At 49.2% G+C, this 22103-nt stretch overlaps 1 protein-coding gene and 1 pseudogene across 2 annotated transcripts in view; one reads left to right on the forward strand and one right to left on the reverse strand.

Annotated features, from left to right (window-relative positions):
* Positions 1-22103, reverse strand: part of ARHGEF3 (Rho guanine nucleotide exchange factor 3) — a 34425-nt gene that overhangs the window by 6919 nt on the left and 5403 nt on the right. For both annotated transcript variants that reach the window (XM_056804200.1, XM_056804201.1), the window contains exons 3-7: positions 15370-15543; positions 14048-14110; positions 11499-11595; positions 11256-11332; positions 2810-3067 (exon numbers count right to left, since the gene is read on the reverse strand). In XM_056804200.1, coding sequence (XP_056660178.1) covers positions 2810-3067; positions 11256-11332; positions 11499-11595; positions 14048-14110; positions 15370-15543 — 669 coding nt within the window. The remainder of the gene's footprint in view (positions 1-2809; positions 3068-11255; positions 11333-11498; positions 11596-14047; positions 14111-15369; positions 15544-22103) is intronic.
* Positions 6317-7798, forward strand: LOC107649718 (ubiquitin-conjugating enzyme E2 variant 2-like; annotated as a pseudogene).

The raw sequence follows: 22103 nt of genomic DNA on the forward strand, positions 1-22103 counted from the left end.
CCGGGGGACGGGATCCCGGGAAGCGTGACCGCAGTCAGAGTGTCCAGGCGGCTGTTCTCGGGGCAAGTGACCCCTTGGAAGCAGCCTGCACCACAGCTCAGCCAGAACTTTGTCGGCCCTGAATAGAGGGATGCTGGGGAGCAAGCTGAGGTTGGGCGCCTGTCTGAGACCCTGAACGCCTCCTCCCTGAGCTTCGGCGGCTCTGGGGTCTGACCTCTTCCACTGTCCGTCTTCCTGGAATCGCGATGTCTATGGATCTGTTTGGAGCCTGGATCAATGCTAGGAGCTGCCCCCATTCCAAGGTCTTCTGGGGTTTTAAACCAGTGAGAGTGATAAGGATTCTCCTGAAATAGCTCACAGACTGTCTTCATAATCATCAAGCTCAGAGCATTTCAATGCTCTTTCCGTGCTACCGAGGTGGGCCGGGATAGCGTCAGAACCAAGGGCGTCCCTTGGGGCTCCCTCCACTCCATGTTGGGCACGGGGAGGTTCACGTCATCCTCAGCCAGCTTTTGCATTCACAAAAGGAAGAAGGCTGTGGGCAGGGGGCTCAACAGAAAAGACAATGGATACCTTGGAGTCAAGGGAAATGGGTTTAAACCTGGTTCTGCCTGGATGAGGTTGACCAAGCTATTTCCCTTGCTCGGGCCTCAGTTTTCTCCTCTGTAAAATGAAACTGTCTAAAAAGGTTAGATAAAAAAACAAAAATAAAAAGGTTAGATGAAAGGACCTCTGGATCCTTCCCAGAGATCGACGGTCCCCTGCTCTCTGGACCTCAGTTTTCTTAGAAAGAAATTGAGAGGGCCGGAATGGACGGACTCTGAGATGTTCTTCGTAAGTCTCTGATCTCCCCATTCAGCCCTGACGATTTTGGGGGAAGTGCTAAAACAGGAGTCGGTGTTATCCCTCATTTGTTCCAGTAACAAAAATAGAAGTGAACGATAAGCAGACGCTTCCCCCATTCCTGCCCCCACAGCCTCGGGCTTTCTGACGAAGCAATGCGCTGCCCTGCTGTCCATCGGCGGAATATCCAGGGGCCGCTCTCCAAGTTTTTGAGGACTGTTAAAAAATGTCCTTTTTAAAAGTGATGAACTGAACCCACCAACCTACCTAAACACGGCAACATTCAAAGCAAGAAAACCCCCAAGGATTGTTCACAGAACCGGGAACGCTGGCAGCCTGTTTGGCTTTTTTTAAGAGGGGGCAGCAAGGTGGCTCAGTGGATTGAGAGCCAGGCCTGGAGATGGGGGGTTCACATCGGGCCACCCTAATGCCAAGGAGGTGTTCTGGTGCTTCTTGTGAGAGTGATGGGGGCTCTGAAATAGTTCACAAACAGGGGTGGGGTGGGGGGAGAGGACTTAGTAACACATTCTTCTTCCTAGCTGTATGACCCTGGGCAAGTCACTTAACTCCCATTGCCTAGCCCTTACGGCTCTTCTGCCTTGGAACCTAAATACAGGATTGATTCTAGGATGGCAGGGTAATGACACGATAGTAACAAAGCCACCCCCTTTGTCTGTTTTCCCTTCTAGACTTCCTCTCCTGTTTCCATGAGGCTCTGTGTCTTTCCTTTGGCTTTTTGCATCCCTGTTACAAAGCTCCCACTTCCCAGAAGGCCTCTGTCACGTGTCAGAGTCTGACATTCTATCCTGGAGGGTCAACGGCTCCAGGGTAAGTCTCAGCCTTGGCTTTCTTCCCTTTTCTCCTGCACTCGGAGGCTTCTCACAAATTGTCTTTTAGCCACTTTTCTCAACACCAGGAGCAAGTAAGGCTCCGTTTAAAGCTGTCCTCGGAGCTGGGCCATTCAACCAGATCAACACAACAGCCAAGATAATAACGGCTAGCAATTAGGTAGCATTTTCCAGCTCGTGAAACGCTTTACATTCTCTTTTCTCGTTGGCTTTTGATTTTGCCTAGGAGGCAGGTGTTATTTTGCAAATGAGGAAACTAAGGCAGAGGCAAAGTGACTTTCCATAGCCTTGGATCTCATCCAGCTGTGTCTGAGGCAGGATTTGAACTCAGACCTTACTGACTATAGACCCAGCAACCTATCCACTTGGTATTCCTCTCACTCCTTGGCTCCCTCTATCTAAACAGCTGGAAGATCCTTCTGGTCTTGCCATTCATGCTGGCTTCACTTGGTCCATCATCACCAGTCCTTCCCCAGCAGAAAAATGGTCTTTGTTCCCATCAACACCACCTTGGGCTTTGACTGAACAGCTCTAGTTTTATCCTGCTTAGTTTCATGTATTCACCATGCTTCCTAGACACATCAAGCCTGTACATTTTCTACCTCCATTTTTTCTCTCCCTTCTTTCTTCTTTCCTTCCATCTCTTCTCCCTTGTCCTCCTGCCTTTCCTTCTTCCATCCGTTTCCTTCTTCCCTTCCATTTCTGCTTCCTTTTTCCCTTTCTCCTTCCATCTCATCTTTCCTATTTCTCCTCTCTTCTCCCTTTCCTTCCATCTCTCTGCCCTTCTTCCCTTTTCTCTCATCTTTCCTTCCATCGCCTTGCTTCTTTCCCTCTTGTCTTTCCTTCCTTCTTCCCTTTTCATCCTCTTCTCTCCTTCCACTCAAGTTTGGTCCCTTATGACCTCATACCTGGAGTATTACAAGTTTTCTAATTGGTATCCCCTTACTTGACCAAAGAAGAATTGGAGGCTCACTGGATTTACTGGCCATAGTTAGATCTTGCACCCAGGCCTCCCCTCTAACAGGCCAACACTACTCCCACGATCCCATTGTGTCCACTAAGGAATGATCATGGTGCTTCCTCCCACCCTCCACCCCTTGGACCTCAACCAAACTTACAGCTTCCTCCAAGTGTTGTTGGTCTGGGTTATCGTTTGGAGTGTGCCTCAGTATTTCTCTGAGAAGTAATGGGTACTTCACAAGCCGACTCCGGGGGATGTCGAGGAAATTCCACAGGTCCAGCTTCCGACTGAAGGGGGACTCCAAACAGCGCTGAAGGAAATCCTGCACGCGGTGGTCCTGCTTCTTGTGATCCAGCAATGCCTTGGCAGCCACTTGGTTGCTGCAGTAGCTGTCGTAGGAGCTGAGACAAGGCAGCTGTGAGGATGAGAAGTAGAAACAGGGTTGGAGAAGGAAGGAATCGAGTGCCTGAGACTAAACAAGAGAGGCTGCCCCTTGGCCGTGAGAGCCCCCCACCAGGGTCAGTCAGTCATCTTAGCCAGAATAATGATAGACTCCTGTATGGAACGCCTGCAAAATGCTCTCTGATTCAATCTAGCTGGACAGGTGCGACCCATTTTAAAGAGGCACAATGAGATTAGGTGGCAGAGCTCCAAGGTGGCAGAGCCAGACTTTCTGATTCTCACGGCAAATGCCCTACCCACTGAGCCACACTGAATCTCTAGAAGAATTCACCATTTGTTGTGGGGTATAATTCTGGGTCAGGTTTGGACAGGCGCCCTTTGACTCAGACAGCCTGGCACTCTTGGATTATCCGTCATTTATCTATGATACCCAGTAAGTACTTAATAAATAAATGCTTGCTCTTTAATGACCTTTTATTTTTATTGAGTATATCGTTGCCCCAACTACCTGCAATACTCGACAACCATTTGTTAAGCAGTTATCCTCATCAGAGAGCATTGTGCTAAGCACCAAGGGAGATACAAAGCTGAGCCAACACCAGCCAGTGTTGGTCCTGGGCCCTCAGGAGTCGAATGATCTGACCATGAGCCAAAGGGATGATCTCGATTCTTCATCGTAACCCATTTTAAGATCTCAATATCGAAAATGGTGTCTGGTTGATTCAGGTCCTCCATTTAATTAGGTTCCTGCTAACAAACCTTTTTTCTATTCTTTCTTTTCTATTTTTAAATTTGAAGTTCTAAACTCCCTCCCTCTTGCCCGTCTCCCACCATTGATAAGGCAAGAAATATTTATCAATTACACAAGTAAAATCATACTCACAAGGTAGCCCATAGCCACAAAGATTTGGGCTTAATTTTGCTTTTTATTAAAATGACGAGACTGCCATATTAGTTAGAATTAATAATCATTAATAATAGAATTAATAATGCATACAACTGCTATATCAACTAATAAGATTCTAGAATAATAAAAATTAAGAAACACTTCACTTGTTCATTGATTGATTATCCATCTATAATAGAGAGCGGCTGGATTAGGAGACCGAAATCCAAGGATTTTTCCCTCTATGAATAATTCCTTGATCTTTCCCCCATGAACTATGCACTAATTGTGTCTCCTCAATTTTATTTGAGCAATTAATTTCTTGAACCCAAGTGTTAGGCTCTGCAGTTATCCTTCTTGTATATCACAGAAGAGGCACTGATCTTTTGTATCCCCTTTGTGCTATTTGATATAGTTGCTGTCTTTCCCAGCTTTCTGTCATCCACTAACGTAGTTAAGCAATGCCACCTACAACCTTCCCCTAAGTCACTGATGATCGTATGGAATAGCCCAGGCCAAAGGCCAAAGCCCTGGGATCCTCTAACACGAGTCTAAACAAAAAACTGGGGGCAAAGCTATCACCAGAGAGAATCGGGATCCAGGAACCATTCAGAAGTGACTCTTGGCAGAAAGGTCTACTGGGCATGTTAATTTCCCCGTCTTCCAATGAAACACCAACTTCCCAGACACTCCCTGATCAGTTACACTGATACACACAAGCTCTCCTCCTGCTCAAACATGGCGGCCAAGCAATCCTGACCAAACCCTTGTATGGCGAGGGGCAGCTATGGGGGAATTGACAGATTCCATCATAGGATGGTAGGATTTTGGAAACTGGCTAGAATTTTGGAAGTTCTCTGTGCTGGGAGCTGGTCAAAGTCATCCTCAAAAAGTAGCTCTGAATGGGTTCAAATCAAGAACACATGTGATACCCAGTGGAATCACGCGTCAGCTATGGGGGGTGGAGGGGGAGGAAAAGAAAATGACTTTTGTCTTTAATGAATAATGCTTGGAAATGATCAAATAAAATATTATTTAAAAAAAAAGTAGCTCTGTTAGCACCCACTTGACAGTGGTGTCCAGTCTGAAGACCCCTATGGAGTGAGGGCTCACGCCCTCCTGAGGCCACCCATTTAGCCCAACCAGTCTGGGTAGCTCCAGTTGTTAGGAGGGTTTTCCTGGCATTATGCCTGAATGGGCCTCTGCGATTTCTACCTGTCACTCCTAGCTGGAAGCCTCAGGGGTCAGAGATCTCTCTGAATCTCACTCCCAAGTGAAAAACGCTTCTCCTGGTCCAAAGTCCCCCCATTCAGCCTTATACATTCATGGCCGCAGGGCCCTTCCCACTCTCATCTCTGCCACATTTCCTCAGCATTCTTTGGACAACAACCATCAGTCTGTTCTTTCAAGTGACTGACCACCACAGCCAGGATTGATGGTCCTATTTAATTGTATTTGCAGTTCAAGAGAACCCACTCTGGACAAAGCTCTAAGATACAGGAGCCTACACGGCTTCTTTAGAAAATTCTAGCTAAAAAATAGATCGATTTTCAAGAATTCTAGTAGTTGGGAAAATAATCAACAATTATTTGAAGGCCTACTGTGTGCCAGAGGCTCGATACTGAAAGAGATGATCCCACTTTGCACAAGTAAAAATGTAGAAAAAAAATGACACAGTTACTGTTAAATGTGATACTTATTTTTGTATCTTACTTGAATCCCCCGCCTTCGAGCATGGAGCTTGGCATAGAAACATCTAATACATGAATGAATAATATACAGAGACTGCAACTAAAAAAGGAAAGCCAGAAAAGAGCTTCGTTGTTGAGGAAACAAGTGATGCTCCAGACATTTTGTTACAAGGGCCCTGCTCTCCACCTACCCACCCAGTGCTACCAAGGACGCAGAAACTCTTCTCTGGCACGATTCCCCCAAAGCTGGGCTAAGATTGGTGTTTGCTTTAAAAAAAAAAAAAAAAAGAAAAAGAAAGTCATCCAAGTGCTGGCTGTTTGCTTACTTGTAATTTCGATGAAGGTTAATTAAAATGGGCCTCAGGCCCGTTAATTTAGTTCCCACTTCCTCTTTTATCAAAGACCTGGAAATGCCCAGTGTTTTCATTATACAGAAACCAATCAGCAGTAACTGGAGGATGTAACCTAACCAGGGACCCCCCCCCCCCCCCCATCACTGCTGACTGCCCAATTGTACCAGGAATCTCCATTCTCCCTGGCCAGGCTGCCATGGCAACCAAGGCCCCTCTAATCCTGTTTTCACACTTGGCAGGTTTGCTTGTTTGCTGGGCCCACAGAACCCGAGAGGCTAAGCTGCCTCCGACCCTTTGTGGGGCCTCCTGCCCTCCTCACATTAGGGGCATGTTTACACGTCAGGAAGCTGCTCCCCCCAGAGCGGCCAGCACAGGCCGCTGAATATTCCATCCAGGTGGAATGAATCAAAGGGAGAAGAGCATTCCCGAATCTTGGTTCTGGTGCGAGTGAACGGTCACACACCCACTTACTAGCCCAAGAACTCTAGAACTTCAAACCGGACCCACTCAGGCTTGGGCAGGGAGGGAGATTTTCTTTCAGGGTCCCCCCCCCACCTTGAGGATTCTTCATCTTTTTTGTGTCCTGAATGACAGAGGAATAAGGTCTGTAACTGCCTCATTCCAAATAGATGGCATTACAGAGAAAGTCAATTCTAGTGAAATCCAGCCATTGAATATTGGCAAAGTAAGTCTGGGGACCCCAGGCGGAGGGCCCGGTGGAGGGCAGTTATAACTGGGACCTGGTGGGGTGGGTGGACAAATTCTTGGGTAATTTAATTTCTAATGAAAATTTAATACCTGGAAGAGAGACCGGAAACCTGGGGACCATCCCAGGGATTCTAGTCTCTGGGGGGTTTTCATATAAATGTAGATGTTGGGACGGAGGTCATCCAATCCAAGCCCTTCATGTCGAGAAAGCCGGCCGCCATGTCACGGGACTTCTGGTATTGAGTGCCTTGGGTGGGCCTGGGTTTGTCGGTCAGTCACAGCTGACTCTTGGTGACCCCATGGACCAGACTGTCCAGGGGCTTTCTTGGCAAAGAACCTGGAATGGTTTGTCATTTCCTTCTCCAGTGGATTAAAGAAGACTCTTCATTCCACCAAGCTGGGGCAGAGAGACAGACCCATTGCATTTCTGGCGCCCATGTTTCCTGTCTCTCTTCCAGCTATTAAATTTTCATGAGAAATTAAATTACTCAAGAATTTGTCCGAGAGAACTAATCCATTATTTTGGAACTCTGCGAATTTTAGGGCAGACACAAGTGACTTGGAAAGTGGCCGCTTCTTTTTTTGTCTGGGTTGCTGGAGAAGATGGCGGTCTCCACAGGAGTTAAAGTTCCACGTAATTTTCGCTTGTTAGAAGAACTTGAAGAAGGCCAGAAAGGAGTAGGCGGTGGCACAGTTAGCTGGGGACACGCCACTTACAAGGCGGCCACCAAGAACAAACTATGAAAACAGAACGTACAGTCGGAAAGCAGAGGGCGGACCTGCATACCCAGAAGCACCTCCAGCAGTTGCATCTGCAACCAAAATTAATGAGCAGGATGCACAATTCCAGGGGAATGGTGGGTGCACGGAGCACACCGGTGTTAGCAAAATGACAAAATTCTTACAGCAGTAAAGTCGTACTTCAAGAGCGAAGACGTCTAATGATGTCCAAAGAAACAGGAAGCTTCCACAAGCTCCAGAAGGACACACATACAGCAATTCCTTTGAACAAATCTCGAACTTATCTAAACCAACAACCTTCTTCTACTCCTGTTAATGTCTTGATTAAATCTCACAATGCAGAACCCACACATTAAAGGAGTTCCAGCGGGGACATTCGTAAGACTATATTTAATACATGAACACCCATCATGTTGTTTTTTTAAACCCTCACCTTCCATTTTGGAATCAGTACTGTGTACTGGGTCTAAGACAGAAGAGCGGTAGGGGCTAAGCAATGGAGGTGAAGGGACTTGCCCAGGGTCACCCAGCTGGGAAGTGTCTGAGGTCAGATTTGAACCCAGGACCCCCCATCTCTAGACTTGACTCTCTATCCACTGAGCTACCCAGCTGCCTCCAACCCATCATGTTTTCAGGCACAATGGGAAGAAAAATGCAGCACGATTTTTTTCCCCTCTCATCAAGGCACATTTAAGCATAAACCGGGGGTACTGCAAATGGAATTCTGGTTTTCCAAGATGAGAACGTGAAGCAGGCATGTTTCAGAAATCTAATCTCCCAAGAAGGAAAGTTACAAAAGGCAGGCAAGGCAGGCTCGGCCATCCTGCTTAGTGAAAGAGCAGCAATGCAGACTGTTTAAAGGAGCAGAACGATGAATACTGTTGCTCATTTTGTTTACGTTTTGAAGAGGGAGCCACAGAACGCGTGTTCAGGATTGTGTGGATCCGTGTAGTTATAAAAGGGGGGAGGGAGATGGATTTCTGTTTTAAAGCAGCTCCTGTGTTACATGTAACAGACATGGCCAATACGTGTTTGCAGTCTTTGTTCTGATAAACCAGGACTTTAAGTGAAAAAACCCCAAGGAAATCGGTGTATGGAGAGGTGATTCTGAGATTAAAGTTAGTCTTAAAATGTAAATAAAACGTGGAAAGTTAAAAAAACTCTACCTTCTGTCTTAGTTATCACTTCTAAGCCAGAAGAGTGGAAAGGGCTAGGGAAAGGAGGTTAAGTGACTTGCTCAGGGTCTCACGGCTAGGAAGTTTCTGAGGCCACATTTGAATCCAAGACCTTCTGACTCCAGGCTTAGTTCTCTATCCTTTGAGCCATCTAGTTGCTTCTTTTTTTTTTTAAGCATGACTTTCTCTCTATATCATCAATCAAGAATCAATACTAAGTATCTGTTCCAAGGCAGAAGAGATGTAAAAGTGAGACAATGGGGGTGAAGTGACTTGTCCAGGGTCACACAACTAGGAAGCATCTGAAGTCAAATTTGAATCCAAGTCCTCCTGACTCTAGACTTGGCATTCGTACCTGCTCCAAAAGTTGCTTCTTTAGGGTACTGCTCATTTAAATGAGCTGTTTTCCAACCCAGAGGCTTGTGAAGCCTATGTGGAAGATGCAAGTATCCCCCTGCATCCCTTTCTTTACCATCTCAAAGCGAAGTCACTGAGCTACCGGAGGTTAAAAGGTCCAGCCCTGGCCCATCTTGGAGGGTCACTTGTTTGAGAGTGAAAAATAGCCTTTTCTTTCTTTTTTGGGGGGGAAATAATCAGTCTTTCCCAGGCTGAATGGGCTTTGAAAAGGGTCCTCAGTAGCACCTCCCTGAGATGTTGATTTTGTTCCGTAAAAAAGCCCAGACCTCCACCATTTGTGCCTCTGTTTACAGTTCTCACTAGCATGAGCACATCTGCAGCTGAAAGAGGGAGAACGTTTGGCCACTTGTCAAATTCTTCATCCTTTTTGTGCCCTCAGTGGCTTTTTCCAACTTTCAAACGTTGTGAGGTCCCTCCCAGACTGTCCATAGCACTGGGCTGGCTGGCGACTGACCAGCGTGCCTGCCCTGAGTTCGAATTCTACGGCATGATCTCACCATATGAGGGAGGTCTTCATGGGGTAGAAAGGAGACCTGAATGTGCAGGGCATGTGCATTTGGGGAGATTCATTCCAAAGTGCCTTCCAGGATTGCAAGGATTTTGATTGTCTTAGTTTTCATTGGGGGAGTAAGAGTAAGAGAAAAGAGATTTTTAATGGATGAAACCTTAAAAAAAGAAATGAACGTTTCTACTAAGACAGCGTCTACATTTCTGGCCGGGAATAAACTGCAAACCAACGCTTCCCCATTAATGGCAGCCAGAGAGTCCCCAGCACATTCCTGCGTTATCAAAAGTAAGTTCTCATCCTTCTGATCCTTCTGGGTCTGAAAGGTGGAGGAGAAGGAGGCGGCCCACCAGGCCGTACTGGGGAGTCCTTGGTCACACCCAAAGTGGTCCACGAGGCAAGAGAGTTTGTTGTCAGGGCCCAGAACCTGCCTTCGATGCCCTGGAGATCTGCCTTTGTCCAAGAAGCTAGTTATTCTTTGGAGAAATTTTTTTTAACAAGGAATGAAGAAGTTAAAGGACTGAGGATGGCTCATATTAAAAGAAAAGCCAAAAATATAAGATGAATCGAGTTTTCCTGAAATATTAAGGCCTGCTTCCTGAATTATTCAGCCTGGAATATTACTAAGTCTTTGGCTGGCCTGGAGACACTGCGGCTCAGATCCTAAAATGGTCTGCCTTGATGAGTGACCCCATGACTGTCCCCTTCAGAGGTTTCAGGAGGATGGGAGCAACGGAAGACTAGAATGCCCAACCCAGGGAGAATGGCCAAAGCACAACAGAACAGACACCAATCCAGCCCAATTCAATCCGATCACTGCTTATCAAGCACCTACTGTTTAAGCACCATGTACATCTTATCCCCATCACCCCTGTAGACCTTGTCTTCCACATCATAGTCACTGAGTTTGGGTCTAGCTGGCAGAATTCAGAGGGGTGACCCCCTACAAACACTGCAGGAAGGCACTCTTCAGGCCAGAATTTTCCTTGTGAAATACTCACTCTGGGGACATTGAGGTAGCCCTTTGGGGTTTGCAAAGTACTTTCCAAACGTGATCTCATTGGAAGGTCTAAGGGGATGGGCCGCTGGCCACTCGTCACAAGATGAGAAGACCCCCTGCTTCCCATCCCAGGCTAGGACACTGGACTAATGTGGAGGAGGAGAAGGTGGGGATGGGGTATGCTAGGCAGCACCAGAAATACCCACATGGGTGAGCTCACCCATCTGATGAAGGCTTGAAAGAACTTAGATTTAGCCTGTTCTAGGAAAGCAAACAGTTGGAGTATGCAACATAGTAATAAAAAAATAAATTTAGCTCATTGTAATGAACATAATTTTAAAAAGAATAAAACTTACAGTAAACAGAACCAGCTTAAATATTATCTTCATTTTTATTTGAAAATTATTATCTCCCCCTAATTTGAAAATAAATAGGCTTATGGAGGTAAAAGGAATAACACAAATAAAAAGGAACTCTATTGAAAGATTAAAATCAGGGCAGCTGAGTTCAAATTTGGCCTCAGTCACTTGCTAATATGGCCCTGGGCAAATCACTCAACCGTGTGACCCTGGGCAAGTCACCTAACCTCAACTGCCCAGCTCTTACTTCTCTTCTGCCTTGGAACCAATACTTACTACTGAGTCTAAGATGGAAGGATAGGGATTTTTTTTTTCAAAGAAAGATTAAAATCCAACTTTAACTCGAAGTCAAGAAAGCTTTCTTACCCATCCCACTAGGATAGGACCAACATGCTCAGTAGATCCGTCCGTCTTCCTGACTTCTCGAAGCTGGCTAAGGAGATCTAGGGTTGAGAAAAAAGAAAACACTCCTTTGTTACATATCCTGACATGGCCCAGGTGGAAGGAAGGTCTGGGCTCCTCGTGTTACTCCATAACCAAGTCTGGACTGGTTCTAACACTACTTCATTAGGTTTACATGCCTTGACTGATTCAGGGAGCAAAGCTCACCTTCGTGCAGAGGGATCAGAGAGTCCAGGGTTCCAAAAATCTGGTTTAATTCTTGCTCCGTCATTATGGAGAGTTTAAGCATGGGGTCATGATAGGCCTGTGAAAACAAGGTGAGAGAATGATACGCTTAAAATTCACGGAAACAAATCTGTGAACGAGTCATATTAAGATTTTTTTTCTTCTTCTTAAAGGTCAAGAGATTCTCAGCTTCTGAAACATTCCAGGGACAAGGGCAAAGTCAGAGCATAATAAAAGATTTAAAGGGTAGATGAGGGTCATGACAGAAGAGATGTCACACTCGAATGAAGATGTGACTCATCCAGGGCTCTGGGAACCAGACACAGCAATAAGGATCAGAGGAGACGCTTCTCTTCTTTTAGGTAGGGAAGGCTGGAAAGAAGAGGGGGTTGCTTGAGATGAGGATTTCATGCAACAAGCTGCTCCCCATCTGGGTGTCCAACGAGAAGCTGGATCTGCTGGAAAACTTGCAAGGAAGGATGCTATGGAAGCACTTCCAGAAGGAATGACCTTTATGGGTCTGTCAAAGGTTCCATGAGAGGTTGGACAGCAGGTAGTAGAGGGTAGAGGGCACTGAATGCCAAGATAAGAAGCCTGAACTTGATTTTGCAGAGCTCCTGAAGGGGAGGAGGGGAAGTGACAATCTAAAGGGTTTCTAGGGAAGATTCGCCAAATGGGTACCTGGGGGACAGATGAGGAGACTCAGGAGGCAGGAACCTCAGTTAAGAGGAGGCCAGAAATGAGGTGACAAGGGAACAAATATGTCAAACCAAAAGGGATCTCAGAGCTCCTCTTGTCTGACCCCCTTGGAAGAAGAAAGAGCCCCAGAGAGGGAAAGAGACTGTCCAAGGTCATTAAGAAAAACAACTGGGATTTGGCCTCAGGGCTCCAGATTTTCTTCTGCTCCGACTTATTGAGAGTGGTAATGGAAAGACAGGAGATCTCTTTGGAAGGAAGAAGGAACAGTTTGGTGAATGGAGGACGAGAGGCAGAAATCAGATTCCAAAGTTCACCTAGAAAGAACCCAGCTTCTGATTCAGGTCTGAGCCTGTGCTGCTCAATTATGGTCTTCATTTTGGAGAGAGATGCCTCCAGTCCCAATCTCCAATCCTAGGCTCAGATACACAGGACTGTCTGTCTGTCTGTCTGTCTGTCTGTCTGTCTTTCTCTCTCTCTGGTTCCCCTTCAGGAATTGTTTTCTCCCAGTTAGAAATGTCTTTCTTTTGATGTACACATTCCATACCAGCATTTAGCACAGGTCTGGTACATAAAAGCACCTGATTAATGTGATCTCCTTCCCTCCCTCTCCCCACCCCATCTATCCATCCATCTGTCTGTTTATCCATCCAACCATACATATAACCATCCACCTACCTTTATATCTATCTATCCATTATCATCTAACTGTGTATCCATAATCTGCCCACTTATCTGTCTCTTAATCTGTTTACTTATCCATCCACCTACTACCATCTATCCACTATCTATCTATTATTCATCCATCTACCGATTTCCATCTATCTATTGATCCACTATCATCTAATGACTCATCCACTATCTGTCCATTTATCTGTCTATTCATCTATTTATCTATCTATCCATCTACTACCATTTATCTACCTTTTCATCTATGTATCCATCTGTTTATCCATCCATCCATCCACCATCATCAAATGACTCATCCGCTATATGTCCATTTATCTATCTATCCATCTATTTATCCATCTATCCATCCATCAATTGATCTACTATCATCTAATGACTCATTCACTGTTTATTCATCTCTTTATCTATCCATCCATCCATTATCATCTATCTACCTATTCACTATCTATCTATCCATCCATCCATCCATCCATCCATCCATCCATCCATCCATCCATCCACTATCATCTAATGACTCATCCACTGTCTGTTTATTCATCTCTTTATCTATCCATTCATCCATTATCATCTATCTACCTATTTACTATCCATCCATCCATCCATCCATCCATCCATCCATTATCATCTATCTACCTATTCACTATCTATTTATCCATTCATCCATCTATCCATCCATTCACTATGAGTCCATTTATCTGTTTCTCATCTATTTATCTATCCACTACCATCTACCCATCTATCCACTACTTATGCATTCTCCATGCATCCATCCATCCACTCATTCACTATCCATCTTCCTCCCTCCTTCTTCATCCATTCACAACACGGTACAGTACTGGTCTATGTGACAGGTGCTAAACAGAGTTGGGGCATTAAGCCAGATTTCCCTCTGGACCCTGCTGTCTTTACAGAGACAGGGAGGCCAGCACAGAGGGTCCCTCTAAGCCCGTCTTTCTTGTTTTTGGCCATTCCCACAAGGGCTTGGTATGAGCTGGGGGTGGCGGTGGGCCTCTCTCCTCTTTAGCCTACACTCTTAGTCATAAGGTGCTCTCAGATCTGCCTCAGAGTTGCTCCGTTCAGAAACAAGAAAAAAGATAAGCTGATATAAAAACCACCAAGAGGTTCAACTTTTTAAAGAAAAATACCTTCTTTGCAAGTTTCAGGTCCTCTATCAAGTCTTCTTCTCCTTGGGAAAGCTCAAAAATTGCCTGAAAGAAAAAGGAATTCCATGATGTTTTCATTTCTTGTCTCTTACTAAACCCAACTCTTTGGCCAGGCTCAGGACTCCTGGGTTCTGGGCCAGGCTGCAATTCTGTTCCCTGGCCTTCCCCTGGCTGTCTCCCAGGCCTGGGATGCTCTGGCTCCTCACCTCTCCTGCCTGGCTTCCTTCACGTCTCAGCTAAAACCCACCGCCTCCAGGAAGCCTTTTCCAGTCCTTCTTCAGACTGGTGCCTCCCCTGGCTGGTCAATCATAACTTATTCTATTTACCAATCCCGTGACTGAACATTGGCTGCAGCCGTCTCCCCCAGGGGCCACCTTTCCCCCTCTCTCTATCCCAGCGCATAGAGACACTGAATAGATGTTTGCTGACGTGTGTGTGTGTGCGCGCGCGCGTGCGAGGCCACATCTTTCTCAGCCGGCATCACCACAGTCACAGACAGCTCTCTTCCAGGAGGACACAGACCTTCAGCAGTCCCTCAGCATCTTAGTGTTTGAGGAAATTCTCCAGAACCATAAATGCCAGCAGATGTCCCTCTTTACAGAGCAGGAAACTGAGGCACAGAAGAGCTAAGGGCCCTGCTCAGGCTTTCCCAACTAATAAGCCTCTGGGGCAGAATTTGAATTCTTGACTTCAAGTTGGCCCAGCCAGTTGGGGCCAGAAAATCATAAGCTAGATGAGGGCAGGCAAAAATGACAGGGAAGTAAGCGGAGGGAGTGACAGATGAACATGAACGGCAAACTGGAATACCTGATCTTTCCAGCAGGCTTTGGGGCATCTTTGACTTCTATTCTGAAATCACTGTCTCCAGGAGCTCTTTATTGTTATTTTATTTTATCCCTTTGTTTTTAAACATGGTTTTTGTGGGCGTCTTTTAAAGATAACACTATCAAGGGCAGCAGAGTGAACAGAGAGCTGGGCCTGGAGTTGGGAGGTCCTGGGTTCCAATGTGGCCTCAGACTCTTCCTTGCTGGGTGACCCTGGGCAAGTCATTTAACCCCCATGGCCTAGCCCTTACCACTCTTCTGCCTTGGAACCGATACACGATATTGATTCTAAGAGAGAGGGTTCAAATTAATAATTTTATAGAGTGAAAAATTAAATGAAATAATTTTAACCTTCCTCTACTTGAAAAAAAAAATCAATCCTTTTAAATGTCCTGGAGAAGTTCCCTATTTAAGTGAAAACAAGGGGTTTTCGGGTGGGAAAGCTCAGGTTTTCCCCCTGGCTGGCCGGCCCAGCCTCACCTCCTGCCGCTTGATCTCCTTGGAGGTGAGCATCTGATTGACGCACGCATCGAAGGTCTCGCTCCACAGCTTGCTGTCCCTGCGCTTGGTGCTGGCGGGAGCCGCATGCCTGGACCAGGGCCGCGGCGGCGCGAGGATGTCGGGGCGGCTGTCGCTGCGGAAGCTGATGGAGCGCTGAAAGAGAGCACAGAGCCGTGAGGCCAGGCGGACGGCTGGAGAGGGAGGTCGAGCCCTGCCACATGCTCGGGATGCCGGCTGAGCCGCTCTTAGAGCCTGCTGTGGCCTCCCCCCCCCCCCCCCCCTCGGAGCCCTGAGCGGCGGGCAGAGGAGTGGAGGCTCTGGGAGGGCCTTCGTTTCAGTCTCTGCAGGCAGGGATGCCACCTAACCTGCAGTCTCCGGGCCGGCCTTGTGACCAGGATGTCGTACCCAGGGCCGGGGACGCCAGGACTGCCCACGGGGAGCCCGAATGGATTAGGGCGCAGTAAGAAGGTGGGGGGGAGGAGGGTGGAACCCCTGGATGCCTGAGCTGGCCCTTTGGGGTGCTGAAGGAGGGATGAAGATGGAGAAAGTCCTGTTTGGGGAGCCCCACGTCGGTTGTCTAGTCTGACGCTTCACAGCCCCACTTGGGGTTTTCTCGACAAAGATACTGGGGGGGGGGTGGCCATTCCTTCTCTGGCTCATTGCTACAGATGAGGAAGCTGAGGCCAGCCGGGGGAAGTGACTTGCCCAAGGTCACCCAGCGAGGTGAGCTGGATCTGGGCAAGAGAGTGACAGTCAAGATCGTGGGAGATGGTGGAGGAGGCTGATCCGAGAGGGCAGACCCAGGACGGGTGGCTGCAGAGGGGAAAGAGGCAAAGGAAGGCCCTTCTGACCACTGGAGGGAATGGCCGGCCAGATGACCCAGGAGGTCCCTTCCAGCCCCGGCACCAGGATTAGCTCTTTGACAAAGACCACCCCAAGCTGGCCCCCCTCGCTCTGGGGGTGCTCCTGGGGGACCCCTGGGAAGGAAGGAGGGCCAGGGCAGGGCCAAAGCCACTCGGTGGGGAGCCTGAGAACACAACAGGAAGCACACGGAGGCTCTCGAGTTTCGGTTTCCAGGACGGTGAGGGGGGCCTTTCGGGGAGAGGCGGGGGAGGCGCGACAAAGGAAAGAGCTCAAAAAGCAGATGTGAGAGAGCCGCCCTTCTCGGGCCTCCCCCTCCCAACAAGGTTTTTCCTTTTCTCTTCCTTTTGGGGGCGGGCTCCCCCCAGCTTGTCTAGGCTGGACTTTCGGGGGCTCAACCCCATCTGATGACCAGTGACCCTCGGCCACAGAACATCCGCTCGGGCCAGGCTGGCCATTTGGTAAATCTCCGCCCTCGGCCAGGGATGGAGGCCGGCCAACCTCTCCCTGCCTGGAGAAATGCCTCCTTCCAGCCTCAACAGGAGGGGCTGCCCTGGGGTGCCCCACGGAGACAGACTGACCACGAGGCCCTGTGGGGGACCCCGGGGAGAAGCCGTCCGGGGGCCGCAACGAGAGGACAGGAGGCGGCTGGCTTGGCCAACGCGCCCGAGAGGAGGACTTCGACGTTCATCGACAAGCGCTTGGACAACACGGCCAAAGTCTACACTGACTAAAAGTCCCGGCCTTGTTCGGGACTCTGGAGGGGGCAGATGTGGAAGGTGACGGGCTGCGCATTCGTGAGGGGCGGCCGAGTCCTCGGTGCAGCCCTGTCGGGGGACACGAGCCTGCTCCGAGGAAGGACGAGCGGGAGGCGCTCGGAAAAACCCGCAAAGACTCCCGGACTGAGCCTGAGCCGGGGCGAAACAAGCAGAGCCAGGAGAAGCTCCCGCACTGCGCTGGAACACTAGACGACCAACAGCCGCCAATAACCGCGATTCCCAGATCCAAAGCCATCCAAGGACGCAGGCCCAGAGAGAAGGGAGCGGCTGTGAATCCAGGCCAAGGCAGACTTGCTTGCTTTCTTTCTATTCAAGTTTCCTTCCACAAAAGGATGAATATGGGAAAATGTTTGCATGGTGGCCCCTGTAGACTCTCTACGGGATGGCTCAGCCTCTCCATGGGGCTGGGAGAAGGGCCCGGAGGGAGAGAACTCAATAATCTTTGAGAGATGTCAGACTATTGTTATGTGTAATTGGAGAAAAACATTTAAATGAAATGAGAAAAGTGGCAAAGGGGTCAAAGGGGTGAAGTGATTAAGGGTCATACAGCTGGGAAGTGTCCAAGGCCAGACTTGAACCCAGGACTTTCCATCTCCAGGTCTGGCTCTCAATCCAACAAGCCACTGAGAGGCCCCCTAGGAGAGTCCATTTATAAGAACATCTCCCTGAGAAATGCTTTGCATTTATGTTATTTCCTCACAAGTCCTCCCCGACCTCGGCCTCTTTTCAAGCAGATTGAAAGGAAAGAGTGACCCAAATCCTTTGGTGCCTCTGAGTGACCAGGAAGTCACGGTAGCTGCTGTCGGGCCCAAGAGCCTCCCCTGGAGACCTCGTGAAGGCTTGGGGAGAGCAGGCGACCCCGAGCCATTCTTCAGGCACATCGTTGAGGCCAACTCTCAGCATCTCTAACCGAGCCATCAGAGGGGCTCAGAGTGCTGCCTCCTCACATGGCCCACCATGGAGGAAGAAGGAACCTCTTCAAAGCTGGGGGGCCGAAGAAAGTGTGAGTCTGTATGTCACAGAACAGACCTGAGGGGGCGAGGGGACGCGCACAGCACCGTGTCCCCCCTCCCAAAAGGCCAGCGAGAGTATTCTGGTTGAGGGGTGGGTGGGGATGTGGGGACCAAGTGTCTCCATCTGGCCCAGGCTGAAAGGGCAGCGTCACCCGTGGGTGGTATGGAAGCGCTGCCCTGGACTGGCTAGGTTCACCATATGGGTGCTGCCACCCTAACAGTCAGTGTTAGCCACTCTAGCACAGGTCAGAGCTCCAGAATTCAAGCCAGCCACGGCCTCTCCAACAGTAGGGGAATACAGGCGTGCAATCGCCTTCCTGCTGGACTCCCTCAACTGCCCACCATTGTTCCTACACGGAATAAAGTCCCAATTCTTAAACATGACCTAGACCTTCAAGGTCATTGATCACCTGGATCCCTTCCTCTTCCCTTCCTCCCCCCATCCCTCTCTCCTTCCTTCCATCCCTCTCTCCCTCCTTCCTTCCTCCATCCCTCCCTTCTTCCTTCCTCCATTCCTAGCCCCATCTCTCCCTCTCTCCCTCCTTCCTTCCTTTCCTCCCTCTATCCTTCCTTTCTTCCCTCTATCCTTCCTTTCTTCCTTCCCTCCCTTCTTCCCTATATTCATCCCTCCCTCCTCCCTTCCTCCCTCCTTCCCTACATCCATCCCTTCCTCCTTCCTTCCTTCATCCTTCTCTCCATCCTTCCTTCCGTCCATCCCTCCCTCCTTCCTTCTCCCTTACCATCTGTCTTAATATTAATTTCAAGACAGAAGGGCAAGGATTAGGCAAACAGGATTAAGTGACTTGCCAAGGTTATACAGCTGGTAAGTATCAGAGGTCAGATTTGAACCCAAAGGGGCATCTAGGTGGCTCAGTTGATAAAGAACCAGCATTGGAGATAGAAAGTCCTGGGTTCAAATCTGGCCTCCAACATTTCCTAGCTTTGTGACCCTGGGCAAGTCCCTTAATCCCCATTGCCCAGCCTTTATTGCTCTTCAATCTTAACCCAATATATAATAGTAATTCTATTCCTTGAGCTTCCCCATTTCCATGACTCCTCTCCCTCCCATCTCTGTCTATTTAAAAGACTCATCTCGAACTCCACTCCTGGAACAGCCCTGACATCCCAACACACCCTAAAAATGGAGAAACCAACAATTCCTTTGAGCTGTCTTATCTTACAGGCCAGCCTCATGCATCAGAAGCAGAGCATCAGGAATCTGATGGGGAGAAAAGATCCCAAAATCTCAGGGGAGTTTAACTTGGCTGTTCCTGCCCAGGGGCTACCATCTTTCTAGGTGCCCAATTTGGACTGTCCATCGAAAGGCTGGGGGTTGGGGGCAGAGAAGATGGGAAGCCCATGGGAACCGCTGAGGCTCCTGACAGAGGGAGGAGAGAGCGTGGGGCCCCACATCCTTCCCCAGCTCTGCAGCACCCTTCTTCGGTCACAGCCTTCCCACGCACAGGCCGAGTCAATTAGAGAGCATGAAAACAAGAGAGGGAAGAAGTGACTGACGATGCTCATTCTGCTTTTGTTTTCAGATTTGTCCTGCTCTGGGACTGATTTTGTTTGGGGAAAAATAAATACTTTTTTTCTTAAAAAGAAGTGACTTTTAGGAAACTAGGGCCTGTGGAAACTTCCTGAGAGGAGCTGTAAGCAAATTAGAGGTAAATCTTGCACAAAGACCGCCTATTCTAGCTACATCCTTCTCATCTGCTGCACCCAGTGAGAGTTCCGCCTCCTTCAGGAAGCCTCCCCAGAACAGCAGCCAGATGTCCTTCTCTCCTGACCCCCTAGTTCACCATCTGGGGACTGCCATGCAGCTCTCCAATTCCATAAGCGTTTCCCATGTCCTCAGGCCCAAGGCAGGACCTTACATGGTAACACTGGAGAGCCTGATGGGAAAGTCTCCATTTGGGAGATCCATGTCGTGTCTGTCTGCAGGCCTCACTGTGCCTAGGATAGGGCTGAGCATGCTACACTGGCTCAATAGGTACGTGGCCTGGTCGGACATTCCCTTGGACAGATTCTGAGCCGGAGCCAGACTGTCCTGAGCTCTAGTGAGACGCCTCCTTCCCCAGAGAGGGAGCTCCCGGGCCTACGGGACTGGAGGCAGTTCAGCGGGTTGGAGTGCATTCCTTTTGGGGAAGCGCTGGGGAAGGGAAGGGAAGGCCCAGGCCCTGTTGTCAGCTGCTCCGGAGTCCCTCTTGGTTCTCTCCAGAGGGAGCCGGCCCTTCCCACCTTTCCAAGAACTTGCCTCTGGCCTTGTGGATATCCCAGATCATTCTCCACCTTCCTTGGGCCTCCCCTCTTCCTCTCTGCCTCTTGGCATTCTTCGGGGTGCAGGTGGAGTCCCCCAGGCTACAGGAAGACTTTGCTGGGGAGGTCAGTGGCCCCACAATCCCGCAGCTACCCCCCTCAAACCTCACCGGATAAGGCCCTCCCCACCCCGCTGGCCAGGGCACCTCGAGGCCTGCCTCTGACACCCACTGGCCATGGGGCCCAGGAGGGGCAGCTCAGCTCTCCTCAGTGCCTGAGATGATTCTCCAGGCTGGCTGACCAGTCCTGGTAGGGATCCCTGTCCCCATGAATCCCAGGTCCGCTGCCTCTGCTTGTAGAGACTGTGTAACCCTGGGCAAGTCACTTCATCCCAACTGCCCAGCCTTTGCTGCTCTTCTGCCTCGGACCCCATCCTTGGTCAGAAAGTGCTTCTGTGTTGGCTGATAGCCAGAAAGGATCACGGGATTCTCGATGGCTCCCCATTGCCTACCAATTAAGAAATGCCAATTTTTTGGGGGGGGGCAAAGCCCAGGACCATGGCCACCTGGCACTGACCATCCCTTCTAGCTGGATCCCAGTATGGATAAAGGGGAAGCCAGGCCTGCTTGGGGGGATCCCCGCTTCGATAATTGAAGTCACTCAAGAGGAGGAGGCACCAGGGCTTTGGGGGTTCTCCAATGGCCCCTTTCAGGCTGTTTCTGGTCACTCTGCCAGTCTGACCACCCGTCTGACCACCCGTAGGGGGGTGGGGCAGGACGATGTCTTTCTCGTTTCTCTTTCAGGTTTTTAATAAGATTTACTTCATTTGTGAGTGGTTCAGGGAAGTGGCATCCCGCGTGGACGAGGGACATGAGCAAGCGTGCTTTGCCCTCTGCCAAGTGTTTCCACATCAAGGCAACAACGACGGCTCGGGAAGCCTTTTCCAGCCCAAACCAGGAGCAAAGGGGTCCCACCAGGGCTAACCTCCCCTCTTGTCCCCTTTCTACAAAATCCTCCCCCAGTCTTGATCGGTGCTCAGATGCTTCCCGCGAGAGTCTCCAAGACCCAAGAAGGAGCCGGCCAGCCTGGCTGCCATCATCTGCCGGATCTGATTAGCTATCTCCGGCCGTCCCTCCCAGGCCAAAGATTGCACTATTTGGCACCGAAAACTCAGATGAGATAAAAGCAGAGAAGGGCTGTCTTGCTGTCCTTCGTCCTTATTTTCTCCTCCTGTATTCCACTGCGGGAGAGCCGTCACCCATCCTTCTCCTTCCTACGACACGTCGAAAACTACACCAGGGATGTTCTGACCACTTACCACCGGCCGGAGCTCCGGCGGTCTCTGAGGCCTGGCCCCTGGTCTAAGGGACCCTCCTCCCTTTTTATCTGGGGGTAGGGAGGCCGCAGACCTGGGATTTCAGGGGGGCAGAGAATGCCTAACGAGGAAGTTCCCTCTCTCGGTGCAGACTAGCGATCTTTCTATGTCTTGGAGTCTCGGAGAGTTTGGCAGGATGTGTCAGAGGCCACAGTTGAACCCCAGGTCTTCCAGACTCTGAGGCCGCCTCTTATCCCATTCTGTACCATGCTCCTTCTCAGAACCCTCTTCTGTAGTTATCTTTTACTCCTTGGCCTTGTTTCCACCCTGTCTGAGAGCTGGGGAGTGAGTACTGATATAGCAGATGTAAGATTACGGAAGCTCCTTTGTGATGGACATTCTTATTGTCTCATTTTCAGCTTTGAACCCAGAACCGCCCATCTCTGGCCTGGTTATCTATTGAATCACCGAGCAGTCCCTCATAGG

The sequence above is a fragment of the Monodelphis domestica genome, chromosome 7, assembly GCF_027887165.1.
Source record: "Monodelphis domestica isolate mMonDom1 chromosome 7, mMonDom1.pri, whole genome shotgun sequence".
In the NCBI taxonomy this organism is placed as follows: Eukaryota; Metazoa; Chordata; class Mammalia; order Didelphimorphia; family Didelphidae; genus Monodelphis; species Monodelphis domestica.